This window comes from Tachypleus tridentatus, chromosome 13 (genome assembly GCF_004210375.1).
Source record: "Tachypleus tridentatus isolate NWPU-2018 chromosome 13, ASM421037v1, whole genome shotgun sequence".
NCBI classification, from domain to species: domain Eukaryota; kingdom Metazoa; phylum Arthropoda; class Merostomata; order Xiphosura; family Limulidae; genus Tachypleus; species Tachypleus tridentatus.
In genome coordinates, this window is record NC_134837.1 from 232,609,704 (window position 1) to 232,626,097 (window position 16,394).

Genomic DNA, 16,394 nt, shown 5'->3' on the forward strand with positions numbered 1-16,394 from the left:
AAACGTACCGAGATTAATGTTAGCTTATAAACATTTATATTCATTTTTAACACCGTAATGGAGTGCCATGTTCATATCGCAATAACATTCATATTTTGTCTACAAACTTAAAATTCAGTTTTTGTTTCTTTTACAATTAATGATAGCTAAACCTCGTTTTTAGGAGAACAAACTTAAGTCAAAACATTTCTTAGAGTCTGATGAAAGAAAATGAAAACTATTTTCCCTTGATTTGGCGGGAACCTCACAAGAGACGTAGTTTGTTTTGTTTTACCAACGAATAGTGGGAATGTCTGTCATATTATAACGCCCTTACTGCGCCTCCCATAGTCAGGTGATTAGGGCGCTCGGCTCGCAATCCGCGGTTTATATATATATATATATATACACACGAGTAAGCGTTAGACAAGCCAACAATATACGCTAACCCTATTATTTTATGTTTAAACTTTTTCAAAACTGACAGGTTGTTGGTGTTTATATTTCCTGATGATGTTAAGTGAGAAACAAGGTGGTTTCAAGTTTCTAAGTTTGTAAAAGGAATTAGAGAACTGATTTGTCATTGTTTGTTTTAAATGTTACATCTCGACTGATGTGTGCGATAAACTTTAACAGTCGATGTCCAAGCGCTATGAGCAGTAAAAGTATTTTTAGAGTTCATGTCGCTGATGGCTATTAACTGTAGGATTCTTGGGGGTTAAAGGGTAGGATAACGTTATTTGGTGTTGTCTTTACAGTTCTTTACAACCGTGGGTAAACTTTTCTAAACGTGTGCAAACTACAGGTAAGACAGTGACTATCATTAGATGAACTTTTAACTGTGTAGAATAGATAACTGCACACTTGTCATTTCATGCTCAAATGATTTTGGTTTGAATTTCACGCAAAGCTGCGCAAGGGCTATCTGCGCTAGCCGTCTTGAAATTGACAGCTGGATATCACCATCCACCGCCAAATCTTGGGTTATAAACGAATAGTGGTAATGACCTTGAATTTATAATGCCCTTACGGCTGAAAGAGCGAGCATGTTTGATGGGACGTTGATTCAAACCCACGACCCTAAGATTGCGAGTCAAGTGCCCCGTCTACGCCAAATCTATGCTCAATTGGAATGAAAGGTCACTAAACAACACTCAAAAGAAGTGCTTGAATTTTATACGAAGTATCTGTACGAAATGCTTTCTATGAATAGTTTCATATCTCTTTTACTCTAGTTAATGAAGTATGAATTAATTTCTTTAACAAATATTTTTCACTTATAACAATGTATATATTTAAAATTAAAACACAGCTGACTCAGTAAAACAAAAGGTAACTGAAGTAACTACGTACCTGTAACCGCATGGTTTTCTGGAGGTTACCTACTCTATTTCTTACTAATTATCAAACACCTCAGATAATTCCATCTTTTCACACAGATCATGCTCAGACTTTTGGTCTAACTAAGATATCACTTCCCAGTACTTTAGGTTTTAACGAATATTAATAATAATTTTGTGTCCACTCAAAACTACTATTACAAAAAAGCAAAAAGAACTTTTACAGTAAAAAAAATTTACCGTACATTCGCGAGATGTATGAAATAACATGTTTCAGGGCAGAACTGTCATTTCTCATTGCTTTTCAGTAACAGAACAGGAGTGACATCACTAAAACTGTTTTTTTTAAGGTTAATATCATGCATGTGAATTTAAACTAAGAGAACAGTCAAAGAACAAAAACTGCACGCAAAATAACTCGATACAAATAATGTTTCGTTCTCTTGGGATTGTTTTTAATCAAGGACTATTTTATGTAATATGACGTCATGAACAGCGAAATGTGCAATATTTCGTATATTGATTATGAATTAGACATTACGAAATCATTTTGGTGTATCAAAAAAGGGGCAAATTTATGAAAATTTACTAAAATAAAAATTGAATGTTAAACTTCAATGATGTCTAATTTCTAACACTTCTGGATAGTCTGTAACGTGCAACTCTTGACAGATACACATACACAAAGGAATAAATAAAAATTTTGACAGATATTTCTACTTGACCAACATTGGTTTTACCTTACACACTTGTAAAAAAAAAATTGTTAAAACTAATGGAATAACTGAAGTATGTTCCATTAAAGGTTAGTAAAACTAAAGTATTTCATTTCTGTTATCTAATTTTATGCCGCTTACAATAATGTAAATTTATTTTCTCTGCAGTGTTAAAACTACATGATTATTATTAAAATAATTATTTGCGAATTTTAAATGTAAATTATGCAATTTGTTGCGTTTCTTCAGAAGTGTTAAAATTATGTTTAGTAGATTAACTATATTTTTATCTTAGTGTTTTCCAAGTAATGTTAATTTAAATTTGTTCACACATCTTTGTTAAAATACAATCAACGTTTTATAAAAACAAAGTTCACCATTGTAGGTAATTTTTACAAAACTTTCACTGCATCGTACACAACAAACATTAATACCTTCAAACAATTTCCACAATTGACGCAGCAGTGTAAAACGTCTAAACCTGCAAATCAATACGTGTTTTAGGTCTAACAAAAATGTTTAAAACTACATTTGACACCTGATGTGTTATTTTCATGTTTCTTCTTGATTATTCCATTAAAGATATAAAGATGTTTCATACGTTTTATTAGCCACTAGTCATTACATGGGAGTTTTATTTTACACGACCGCGACATAACTATCACTGGTTACATATTTAATATCATATATACGTTTTGACTGAAATCAGTTAAACTTATAAAGTCTTGTACAAAAAAAAAAAAAAAAATGCCTCTTGGGTTGTGACTTGTGAAAACAAGGGCTGAAATGCTATTTTTAAACACAAAAACGCATCTGATTTCAAGTAGGTATCATATTAATTAAGAGAAAAGTAACAAACAAACAAACACGACAAGTGTGGTTTTGCGGTTAATTATTGTTGTTGGTGACGTTCGTGTTGTCTTCTTTTCCTTTAAAGTACGTAGCTTCAACGTCAATTTTCAACGAATTAATGAATCGCTTCTCGTGTAAGTTGAGCCCAGCGGTAGCCATTAACAACAGGAGGTTTTGAAACAGACAGAACAAGAAATGTTCAAACGAACTGTAGTGATATATATACTTGAATTCCCTGCGACTTTTGACGACAACTCACGCTAAAGAAGCCATAATGTACTTTGTTTTTCAGTAAAAATATTCCAGTGAAAGGTTTAGAAAGTAAATATCCCCCCAACAAACCTAACCGAAAACAGAAGATACTGAATTACTATTAAATACAAAGCAATAATGATGATTTTCTTTCATGCGCAGAAAACAGAGCTTGACAATTAGCATGACGTAAGCAAAAGACTGAGCTTACATAAATCTCTTTCAAGTTCGAATGAAATTTAACTTACCTAAACCTAAACTAAGCTTCGTCAAAAGATTTTAACAACTGATACTTACAAATTAATATACAAAAATAATGCTAAGAAGCAATTTATATTAAACCGAATGAGCAAATTAATATACAACAGCAAGACGTAAATACAAAGTCATATTGAAAATTGGTTAAGCAATGTTATTAAATATTAAATTCAGGGTTCGTTTTCAGTAGCACTGTTTTACAAAGATGTCAATAAAAAGAAAACATTTAAACTTTTAAGTTTAGGAATTTTGCAAAAACAAGTTTTAAATGTAGTTAAAGTCTATATGCAAAAACGAGCCGTTTTTGCATATAAATTTCTCAACAAGTGGGTTTCTCGACATCACTGTAGTTAAAGTCTGTTAATTCATATAAAAATACAGATAAATTTGTTTTAGAATTTTCGCGCAATGCTACCTCAGAGCTGTGTACATATCTGTACGTAACACTTGAACTAGTTATAAAAGAGAAAAGACAACTAGTCAATAGTAGTCACCACTAGAAATTCTTATCGGAGCGAAGAGTGAGATATAACCACCATTTTTATTTCGCATCCACGGCCCCGGGAGGGGGGGATATTGACAGAATTAGGGGACAGAAAAAACTTTACCAAACACTAAAAAACAAATAAACTGTCCAATGTTTCTTTGCATGTTGCAGTTACAACCTGCAAACTTCGTTGTAAGTTTTAAAAATAAGGGTAAGATGCTAAAAAATCGCATTATCAAATTAAAGAGTAAAAACTTTTTAAACACGTCTATAAGAAGAAACTCGCATATGTATTTGGTAAAATATGTTAATGAATAGTTTTAATAATTTGGTATGTTCATTAAAATCATTTAGGCGAAAAATATTACAAAGGAAAACCTTAAACGTTTATGAAGCAATGCATTAATAAATTAACAAGTCCAACCTTTACACAATATATATAACAATGGAAAATAACAACTTAATACATACACGTTTAATATGCAAAACTGATTACAATTTATTATTAAAAAGGTCGTTCATTTATTCAGTAAAAATACAATACTTTTCACATGTCAAGAATGATCGGATTAAATCCCTCTAGAAATATTTTATATACATAAATATATGTATAAAAACAACAATTATTACCATTAAGTACCATCGACTAAAAATCTAAATTTTTCTCTTCTATAATATAGATAGTTGTGCAAAACGGAGAAAATTCGTAGTTCTAAAATCGCCTAAATGCTAATATCTTAATGTTAAAGAGTGGGTTGAAAGCTATTAGTGTGATTATTATGGACTTTGTAAGGAGCATCATGCGAAGTATTTGATTATTATACATCATATTCGAGTAAGGGTATATGCACGTGTTTAGACACCATTACACATGTACTTAAAAGCATTACCAGAGACCACGGCGTAAAATATCCACAATATGTGCATTAAACGTACTACATTAAAGATACATTTCGCCAAAGTGTCCTCAGAACGTAGAAATATTACACTAAAAATATGTTTAGTCTAAGTGTTACTATATGCATTACTCACGTACTTAATATGGTATTAGAACTCTGTTCAATACGAAGCATCCCGAATATTTTAACAATACATTTACGAGCAGGAATTACATGTGACAGCTTAAAGTATGTTTAAAGCTTTCAAATTACAACACAAAACAAGAAGTTAATCACGTTTAAGCTGAAAGTTATAATTATTTTAAAAATTTCGGATGCAAGTTTTTCTCTCGCGGACACTTATTTTTAGTGACTTAGGCTATCCACACACAAAATTATGTAATCGGAGAGAGAGAGTATAACTGAAAATAATAGCACAGCTGAAAGTTTCATCGATCATAAATACCCAAGTACATATTAGTCAGTAAGTGAAATTCGTCTCTGTTCTCGTGAATATTTTTAAAATATCATCACACAAGAGATGTGCGACATGTCTCCCCCTCTTCCAGAGAGAGCCAAATGTTACAACTGGTGCTGGTCAGAACAGGAAAATACGAGTTTGGTATACTGTTAAAATAGCTGATTTATTAGAAAGAGTTTAATACATACATTATTTGGTTAGTCTTGTTTTTCAACTTTTAACATGAATTATAGTAAACAACGTATCTCGGTTATTTATCTCCCAATTTTCAACAAAGGATAGAAACACACAAAAAACTTTTTTTAGCGTCTTAGGTAAAACAACCCAAACTAATATTAACATGAAGCATGACTATTTATCCTACCATTCTAACCTGAATTATCCAGTTATAGTATCTGATTAAAGGACTAATCTATTATTTTAACATGCACCTAAAGTGTTTTTTATATTAAAGCTAGTTATCTTAAAGAATTACTTTCAAGTTCTGATAGATGAATAATTGAATTAAGTTATTAGAAATAAAGTTAAAGTATAAAACATTTTAGAAAAAAATGCGACTTTTTTTACGTGTAAGGGCCCTTTCGTAAATACTAAGGTAAAAAAGAATGATAAAAAACGTTTTAAAATTCCACATTTGTACTTGGACTGGAAACAGACTATGTAAATACCCACACACCTGTTTATCTTTTAATCAAATGAGAAATATAAAGTATTAATTCAGTTCCACTGGAATGGTGTAGTATTGTAAAATAAATGTAAGTCAGGTTCTTAAGAAGCGACAATATTTAAGCAGGCGTGCTGTTAAGAAATGTAACAAACATACAACAGCCTCTGTAACTACAATCAATTTATTTCCAACAGTTGAGTGCAAATCTCTAGTAAATTGTCTTTATTATATTTACCTCTGGACTGTCCGTGCAAGTTAGTATCTAGACATAACTAGAAAAAACAATAAAATTCTGAAAGAGATAACGTTTTACTCAGTGGTATTGTCGTATCGAAATGTGTGATAAACACAATCCGCAATATATGCAAGTGACCTCTGTGTAACGTACCTGCACAGAAATCGATATCTTGGTAGTTGGGCATTCTACAATGCGCTTATGAAACAGGCCAACCATGTTCTATTGTACCATTACATGTTCTACGGGTTTAAGTTAAAATTGCTTTTTCACAGGCAAACAATAAACAAAACGTCATGTCATGTTAGCAGTTGAAACTTAAAGAATCTAACGCACTTTAACGTTCTTGTTGTGTTACTTTCTTAAAGTATGAAAAACGTGGCTCATTATGTAGTTTTTAGTCTTTCGAAAATAAAACTTTCACTTCCAACAACTCAGTTAGAAAAACATACTACATCGTAAGCCTTTTATACAGACCCTGTAAATCGTTCTTTCCGGCGGAACTCAGTTGTAAGACAGCAAAACAATTAAAAAACAAAAAGACATTGTTAGATACGTTTAGACGATAAATGATTAAGAGATTATTAGTAGATAGAGTTACAGAAGTTTTGTACCAGTAAAGTGTTAAATGTAAAACATGAAATATAAAGTTGGCCTGTTTTTAATCACCATTTCTAAACAAAATATTTAGTACTTTTGTTATCATTAGCTTCCATCAGAAGTTTGTTTATGTTGGAGTACATTATGTTTTTCATAGTCGTAACCAAACAAATATCGATTCGTGAGCTCACTTGTATCTGTTGTCAAAAACATACGTTTCGATAAACCCTTGATCTGTAGAACACTGAAAAGTAATATGCTTTTTTTAAGATAAATATAACTGTGCTTAAAAATCGTTTATTAATTTACAACCGTTGCTTTCTTTTGTTGCAAAAATACAATAAAAATAAAACAAACATTTCGTATAAACAGTAATTATAACAACATATGCTACTATAGTAACCTACAGCATCTTTGATTACACGGAACGACAACAAACGAACTTCAACACTGCGTTTATAGTTAACACAGAAATAGAAAGATAATTATGAAGCTGAAAAGATGTAACAGAAATGATAAGAACACATAGGAATACCAATCACAGAATTTATAAAAACCATATTTATTCTAAAGTCGGATGAATTGTCGTGAAACAAAACCAGAATCCAAATTTTCTCTCAGTTCCCTATTTAATTAATACTGTTTTTAATCTCAGGAATTCACATCCGAGTAAAACTAAATAACTAAAGATCAGACTACAATTTCAAGCAAAACATTAAGCTAAATGTTCAAGTTGAAGGGTGATTAATTCCAAGAAACACATAAACCTCGTTACATAAATGTTAATGTGGGTGGATGTGCAGATCGCAAAACTTTCCTAATGTACGCTAAAAATACTGAGAGCTAGACCGTAATGTTAATTCTCAAACTTACCTCGGGATCTTTCTCCCAACCAAGGTAAAGTAAAAATCTCAAAGAGAGACCGCAACATTATCATTTTAAAACTTATCTAGGGATATTTTCCTCTATATTTCATTACACACACACACATATATATAACTTGCAGACTGCCGTAATTAATAAAACATGAAAACAACAAAGCCTTTTGTGCTAAAACACGTCACCAAATACGTAAAAATGACACTCCATGAAGAGATAAAGCAAATCTCACAGTAATACACACACACACTTTTCGATTATTTGATCACAGGATTTAACGTATATCTAGCTAACCTTCAAACCTCTAAAACTCCTTAATAAACTTGACCTCTACAACCCGAACTCACTGTCTCCTTCCAGCAAATTCTTCACTATCTTTTTTCTCAACAGAAAGGATGAATGTGGTGAGGTTTGGAACAGGAAGTTCCAACAACGACACAGTAACCAGACAAACTGAAGGCCCTTGTCACCCTGTGAAGACGACAGAAGCTATAGCATTGTTTACCATCGCCATTTTAGGAATGGGAGCTAACTTGTTTCTAATGGTGCTTATTGTCCTCAAGCGTCCTCTACGAAGGTACACGTCTATTTTTAATTTAGTACAAAACTAATAATAAACCCATAAGCTTCAAGTATCATTTTAATTTAATGAAGAGTTTTATGCGTATTTCTAAAATATCTTACATAATCATAAATGTAAAAAAAGAAAGAAAATATTTCTAAGTGAAGTATATACAACTACGTATAACGTAAATTACGAAGTTCCGGAAACAGATGTTTTATACGTTTCTGGATCCCATCTTTAAACACGAATATTGTCATCTTAAAAATTCAAGCATACGGAGGTTGGCACTAAAATAAAGTTCACTTTTTTAATCTGAACAATAGAGACAAAACACATCATTTTGAAAACGTCCCTTCAAAGTGCAAGAACTAAAAGCACTAACTTCCAACCAGTTCTGTGTTTATTTTCACATCAGAAGTATGTGAACGTGTTGTATCCAAAGTCTATCCTGCTAAAAGCTTCTCTTCAAAGTCCAAGAAATAGATACTACCTTCTAACCAGCTATGTCTTTATTTACACATCAAAAGTACGTGAACTTCTTTACCCAAGTTTCTTTTTCCAATAAATTTATTTCTTTTACTGTTCCTAAAAATTCCACTAAACATGAACCAGAGAAAATTATTATGCAGTTAAAGTTTAACTTCACTGAAGTTGTTTCATAAGGATTATGTGTCGTTAAGTAACATTTCAAAAAGGAAAAAACAACAACAATAAAGCCAAAAACTGTGAGGACCAATGTCAACAAATTATATTAATAACTGTAAAATTATTAAATTATTAGATATTTGCGTTCTTACAAAATTCAGACCAAAACGAACTGTTAAAAATCTATACCTTACGATCTGTTTTTATGTGTAATCTACCCCCTCCCACAAATATAGCCTGGCTTCAATGAACATTGGAAATGTTTAAGACAACGTTTTTCTCCTCTGAGAATTTATCTTTTTTATAACATCAGCAGCTTCCCACTTATCCATACCAAAGATGCTATTAATACCGCCTATTAAGGATCATCAAATAGTTACTTAACTCTTTCCACCTCCACAATAGAAATTAAATAATAGTTTGGTATCACATGTATGCATAAAGCTATAAGTTTGGAATGTAGCATTACATTCGTATTCCAATATCTCGTGTGTATAAATGACTATATTTAACCTTTTTTAGGTGGTCACAGGGATTGCTGTTTCACCAGGGGTTGGTAGACTGTGCTAGGGCTAGTCTTCTGGTACCACTTGGTGTAAGCGTCCTCTTGTGTCAGAAACTATTTAAGTGTTCTATCCTTGAAACAGTGTTTCTTCTGCTTGTCACTGTATCTACTGTTAATCTCCTTACATCGGTCATAAATAATGCCCCCATGATCCCAGATCCAGAGCAAGCTTCTAATGGTTCCACGACCCTCCCACTGGACAGTCGCCAGTGTATAATTTTCGGATTTTTCATTATCTGGTTCTCGAGTATCACAATCAACCTTGGTCCTACATTTCTGAGTGGTGCTCTGTCAAGCGTCAAGGAAACAGCGGTAGGAGAGGTGTGTGCCATCGTCTATGGCCCAGTACGACACTACGTGTTAAATGTGTTATGGGTCACGGTCAATATGTTGTGCGTTATACTGACCGGTGTTCATCTGCGAAAGCTCTACCAAGACCTCAACAAGACCAGTATGGAGGCCACTCGACTGGCCAGTCTGGTGACTACTATGGTTTCAATGCGGCCAGACAGGGAACTCGAAGAAAGTGAACATATACACAGTTACATTCACCGTTCAGAACAGGAGTCTCTCCAACGTGTGAAGATGTTCATTATCCTCTTGTTAGCTTATGTTCTCTTCTGGGGACCACTCTTCATCATTACTCTGGCCCAACCAGGCCTAACTTCCACCTCACTTACTTATCAAGTCACGCTCCATGTGGCTTTTGTGCACGCCTTCGTTAATCCAATTCTTCTTTTGGTGTTGAATTGTGACCTCCGTGACGCAGCAATGGATTTGTTGTGCTGTCGTTGTCGACTGACCAGAGACTTGGGACCCCCACCTTACCAGGCTGGACCAGCCTGCCGACTTAACCATGGTTACATGTAAGTCATTGCACTATATGTTTTAAATTTAAAGACAAGAACATAACTACCTGATGTTCCTTCCTGCAATTATTATAAACAAATACACTTGCATAAGCAGCTTAAATAATAATTATAGAAATCACCAAGTTAAACATTACATCACTGAAGGTAACTAAAGATCTTGAACGTAGCGTGCATGCTTTATAATTGTTGACTATCAGTTCACCCAGGCTACCAACGTATTAAGATAAAATTAGATATAGTTCCTCAGGATCCACAAAAGTTTTCTGTTTCAAGAGTAAATGAAACTGAATTAAGAGTAACAAATAATTTTATTTATTGTTTTTGAAGGTCATATACCATGTTGTGTTGTAGCCTACGGAGCGAATAATTCTTATGATTCATCGCATGTGCACGTTTCATTGAGGTCATTTTAATGTTTCGGAGAAACGACATAATCAACCACTGTGTTAATGTTTATTGATTTACTGCTGGCTCATCCAGTCTTCCAAAACATCAAGATTAGATGACGTAATTAACCACTATGTACCTGCTTATTAAGTGTTAGCTTTCAATTCACTTAACCTAACAAAACATTAATATTAAATGACAATCAACTACTGTATGCATGCTTATTGATTATTCAAGCTAAAGGATTAACTGTAACTCTTATAACATTAACAGCTTAGCCCTTCGTTTGCGGCGTGGGTAAGTCCACCTACCACCCTTTCTCTCTGTATGGGTATTTGGGTATTGACGTTTGTCACCCAGGAGGGTCAGGTTTCGTTAACCTTTTCCTCCTTCCTTCAAATTTGGTTTTACAACTGTCAAGTGTATTTATATATGGTACACGAGGGCCAGAGTAACCCGCACTTACTCTGGGCAATGTCCATGCACGATCTATACATACACTTGGTACAAATAAAACATTTTTCTTATAGTTCCACATACTAGTTGCACTTTCATCAGTTAGGTATTAACTATAAAACATTTACATAAAAAATCCTTTCAATGTTTAGTAATTAATCCCTAATCTAATGTGGAGTCTAGTTTACAGGTGGCCTTTTTTATTTATTTACTAAGAAAATATATATTCACTGGGAAAAGGTGCTTAGGTCTATCATCATCATGTAAACATCAACTGTCAAAATCACCCACTAATTCATTTTTTCTCCAATTTTTGTCAAAATAGTTTACTGTACTATGTAGGAGTCTATCTGCTATTGTTTCCATGTGTGTGTATTTGTGCATAAATTCAGATGATGTTCTGAGTACTTTATAAGCTGTTGTCAGTAATGTATTCTGTATTGTTTGTAGTTTTGTTTGAAGTAGTTTTTTTGCTTACATTTATCCATGCAGGGGCTGCATAGTCAATGACGGATCTTATGTATGTTTTATATATTTTTATGATGTTGTCTACCGTAGCTCCACTGTTTTTGTCAGTTAAACCCCTAGCATAGTTTGTTCTTCGCCAAATTTTTGTTCTAATATTATTTATGTGGTTTATGCACGTAAGTTGAGTCAAACCAGCAGTCTGGAGTAGTTCTCCATTCATATAGATCTGTGGTTGTACTTTATGTTTAGTTAACTTAGTGAATACTACAAGTTGTGTTTATTTTGATTCTATATTTTTTGCAATATTCACTTATTCTATTTAATTGTGGTTGTATGTTTGTGGCTGCTATTGCTGGTGTTGGTGCACTTTTCCAAATTGCTACATCATCTGCGAACTGTGATGAGCATTCATTATTTGGATCTTTTAGTGGCATATTATTAACGTACATGATGAATAGGATAGGGCTAACTACCCCTCCTTGAGGGACACCAGCTTCTGGAGTGAAACTCTCAGAGAAGGTCCCTTCAACATTTATTCTACTTTTTAACAGCGTACCATTCAAAATATTGCGCGCACAAAGGTTCCATCATATGATGTTAAAAGAATAAAGTGTGGGAACTGTCTTGGGATCCTCTACTAAGTAAAGTCTACTTCAAAATCCAGAACACTACCAAAGGGCCAACACGTGCTCGTTAAAAAGAATAAAACAGTTGATTTTCAGAAAATATATTTTACAATTTGAATTTAAGTCAAAAGTAGTTCATAATATTTATAAGTAGATTTTCTTTCGCTGTTGGATTTCGCGTAAACATACACGAGGGCTAGCTATCCTATCCTAGTCGTCCCTAATTTTGAAGTTCTAGCTTAAAAGGAAAACAGTTATACATCATCATCCACCGCCAAATTTGAGCTACTTTTCTTAGATCGAACAGTGAGATTTGACCGCCACTCTTCACAGTGTATCCACAACATCAAATTGCTAAAACTTTTGGTGGCAACGGGGCGCTAACCACGGATCCTTTGTTTCACAGTCCTGCACGCAACTCACTCAGCTGCGGTCGGCCCCTCTATAACTAAGAAGAGCTACGAACATTAGAAACATAAATTATTGTTGATAAACACTGAGTAATTGTTCACAGATACTTATTTTTTTAGAGGTGTAAAATAATTGTGCATTGAACATATATCTTCTTGTTAGAAGTATAAGCTACTTGCCTGTGGGAAACATTTTGGTGACTGTTTCAGGAGATCAAACTTTACTAACACCGTCTTATTAACCTTTAATGACGTCAAGTTCTTAGATGTATCACCGCTAATAATAATTTTTAACATTAGATTCTCAAAAGAGAACAGGAATTCCGTGGTAGTTGTAGAAGCCTGAATGCCCGGCCCTGATAAAAAAAAAAAAAAGCCCATCTCTCAAAGTCTAACACCATTACTGGTTACGAACACTTTATTCATGAACACAATGTTAGTGCTTCATTATTTTTTAAAGTATGCATTACTGCTTTCGACGATGACAGCAGTACCCATGAAGAAAGAAACCACAGAACAAAAAGCATACTTCAAGTTAAATACTTTCTACAATACTAGTATAGTGTTAATACTAAACAACCGCAACATAAAAAACAACTCTGGAAGGACAATACCAAAATACAAATCAACTTACAAAAACGAAGATCACGTTCTCTCTGAACACATAGGTTAACAAATACGAGCAGTTAAGGCAAAAATAAAAGCTATAGTTAGCTAATGAGATTTTCCCCTAGTCTTCGGTTTTCTTTGAATTATCAGCAACTACACCAAATCTTGTCAGTTTATCCAGAACATTCTTCAAGAAAGACAATGCTAATGCTAGCTGATTATCCCGTTAAAACAAAAACAAAAAACGTCATAACTACTGAAATTGTAACCTCGTTGTAAAAAGAAATAAACTTCAGTAACGTTGACTAGGTAACGTCGAACCAAATGTTTATATTAACTTATAAACAAGACTATATAGAGTACAAAGTTTAATTTGAAGCTGACTATAATGAAAATTATACCCTGAACATAAAACGTTCTTACGCGTTCACGCTCTTATTTTATATATTTGATAGGTTAGTTAGAGAGTGGGTGGGTTTAGCATTTTATAGCACAAAGCAACTAGGTTATGTGCGACAAATATCCGGTTAAAAGTATATAAAAAGTACAAAAATTCGTAAAAAGAAATAAAGGTAAAACAAAGTTGAATTTTTGAATTAACACTTAAACAAAATAAAATCTAATTTATATATCTAGTGTACAGTAGTAAGAGAGAAATTATAGTAATACTTGTTTTAAAGAACATTCTGTAGCACAAGTTGAATGGTCATAACTCGCCAGGATGACTAAGAGGAAAGTAAAAACGCCAGCGTTAGTCACCTGAAGTTGGTTAGATAGAGAGAGAATACACTGTAATAATACTTGAACTGGAGAAAATTCAATTGGTCTTATAACGAATGTACAGCTAAAATCAGGATAAATTTAACACAGTAGGTGAACATGTTTAGTACCAACAATGAAATAATTAAGTATTTTATAAAGTGTATTTATAATCAGGATACTTTTCACACTGCAGCTGAACATTTTAAGTACCAATAAGTCAATTATAACATACAGTTGTTATCAGATTAAATTTCACACTGCAGCTGAACACTTTTAGTACCAATAAATTTATTATAGCACACGGTTATCAGATTAAATTTCACACTGTAGCTAAATATATTTAGTAAAAACAGTAAAATAAGTCTTTCAAAATGTACTTATAATCAGGTTAAATCTGACGCCGCAGCTGAATGTTTAGTACAAACAGGTTTAGGTTGAATTTCGCGCAAAGCTACAAAAGGGTTATCTGCGCTAGCCGTCCTTAATTTAGCAGTGCACTACTAGAGGGAAGGCAGCTAGTCATTACCACCCACTGCCAACTCTTGAGCTACTCTTTTACCAACGAATAGTGGGATTGATCGTCACATTATAACGTCCCCACGGCTGAAAGGGCGAGCATGTTTGGTGCGACCGGGATTCGAACCCGCGACCACTAGAATGCGAGTCAAGCATCCTAACCACCTGCCATGCCAAGCCAGTAAAAACAGGGAAATAATTAATTCTGTTACAAAGTACAGTTATAATCAGGATAAACGTGACACTGAAGTTGAACATGCTTAGTACTAACAGCGAAATAATTAAGTATATTACACAGTACCGTTGGAATAATGAAACAAAATCTTGTGAAATTGTTTCAACGGCCAATAATTATGTTCAGTGTTTATAAAAACCAACTATCCATCCTTACAAATTGAAGACACATGGTCCACGGATTACATATATGTCGTATGTAGTTAAGTATAAATATGAAATACGCCTCAAAACAATCCAATCGTTAATCTACGTAATTTTGCTGTCTATATATTATCCATGAATCTACCAGCCCGTTCTAGATGTGATTAACGTGACAAATAACCTCTTTTATCGCATCCAGAAACTGCAGTGAATGCTGCGAAAGCAAGAGATTGATTTTCTTGACAATACTCTATCACTTTAAGTACTGCAATTGTTCACCAAAAACATGTTTCTAACAAAACAATACCAATAATAGACTAGGCAACAATCTCCAAAACGTGCAACACGAGAAGCCAATAAAGAAACTGATACCCGTCACATCTTTTAACGTCAATAACAGTATTATTGAATCATTTGCCTTAGACAACAAAATGCGAGTTCGTTCAGATGGTTACATCAGCAACAGCACTCCAAAGTACCACAGAATATGCCCCACAGCTTACCAACGTTCTACATCCAAAAACCAAACAAGAAACACAGTATACTGACCTCGCAGTAACAGTTCTGTGTAAAAATCTTTGCTACGCTACTAATCAAAAACAAGTCCTGCAGTTTTCTAATATTTAGCGATGATAATCTAATACTCTAATTCAATCAAAAGCATCAAACGAGCTAGACTCTCGCAGACTCAGTTTATGACAGACAGTTTCTTTAAGCCCCCATGCACTTTTACCACGTAATTGTAGAAATAGTTCTTTTGGATTCCCAGCGTTCCACTTAAGGTTACAAAAATGGAACAACATCGAGAAATGGTTAAATTTTCCACTAACGTCACATCAGTATGATACGTTGGTTGTGTTGATTTTTAAGCGTTCAGTTTTACCCTTACGTGTGAAGTCTGAGCAGTAGTTTCTATGCCATGACACTGTTTAAGGTGGTACACTAATAATATCAAATACGGCCAACAAAATCTCGCAGACTGTGTCTGCCATAAGCTGTCTCTTTTATTGTTTGAGATCCCCTTATATTCCCTTGTGCAAATTGCCTTTAAATGGCATCTTATGCATAATGAATAATCTACATAAAATGCTTTCTTTAAGACAAGTTCCCTTTTTTGTGATCTCTATGAAAAATATTAGGAATAACTGCCACTGACAGTTATTATGGAGGATCTGCCACAGTCACGTACATCCTCATCAACAGCAGTTAGCCAAGAAGCTGTGAAAGTTATCAGCTATATATAAATAACACACAGTTAACTATTTCAGACAGCAAGAAAGTGTTATCGGAATAGAGGATTATAAGAAGAGAGTTAATAATACTATTCACCCATAAGAGTGAGCTGTCACTGCCAAAAATATAACATGTTAGTAACGATTCAGCATTTGAAATAATAATAATGGACACATATAACATATATGAAACGGATATCTTGTTTTGTGCATGGGAATATGTGCGTGCGTGTGCATAACATACTTTGAATACTTGCTGCCATAAACATTTTGTAAAAA

General features: G+C 33.6%; 2 protein-coding genes across 4 annotated transcripts in view; one reads left to right on the plus strand and one right to left on the minus strand.

The window, feature by feature from the left end:
• The window catches only part of LOC143239260 (midasin), a 217,603-nt gene that overhangs the window by 91,410 nt on the left and 109,799 nt on the right, over positions 1-16,394 (minus strand). The gene's annotated exons all lie outside the window — the stretch shown is intronic.
• LOC143239263 (uncharacterized) overlaps positions 1-16,394 on the plus strand; it is a 37,788-nt gene that overhangs the window by 2,857 nt on the left and 18,537 nt on the right. The window contains exons 2-3 of the mRNA XM_076480181.1: positions 8,015-8,201; positions 9,357-10,265. Of these exons, the coding sequence (XP_076336296.1) occupies positions 8,020-8,201; positions 9,357-10,265 (1,091 nt within the window). The 5' untranslated portion in view covers positions 8,015-8,019. The remainder of the gene's footprint in view (positions 1-8,014; positions 8,202-9,356; positions 10,266-16,394) is intronic.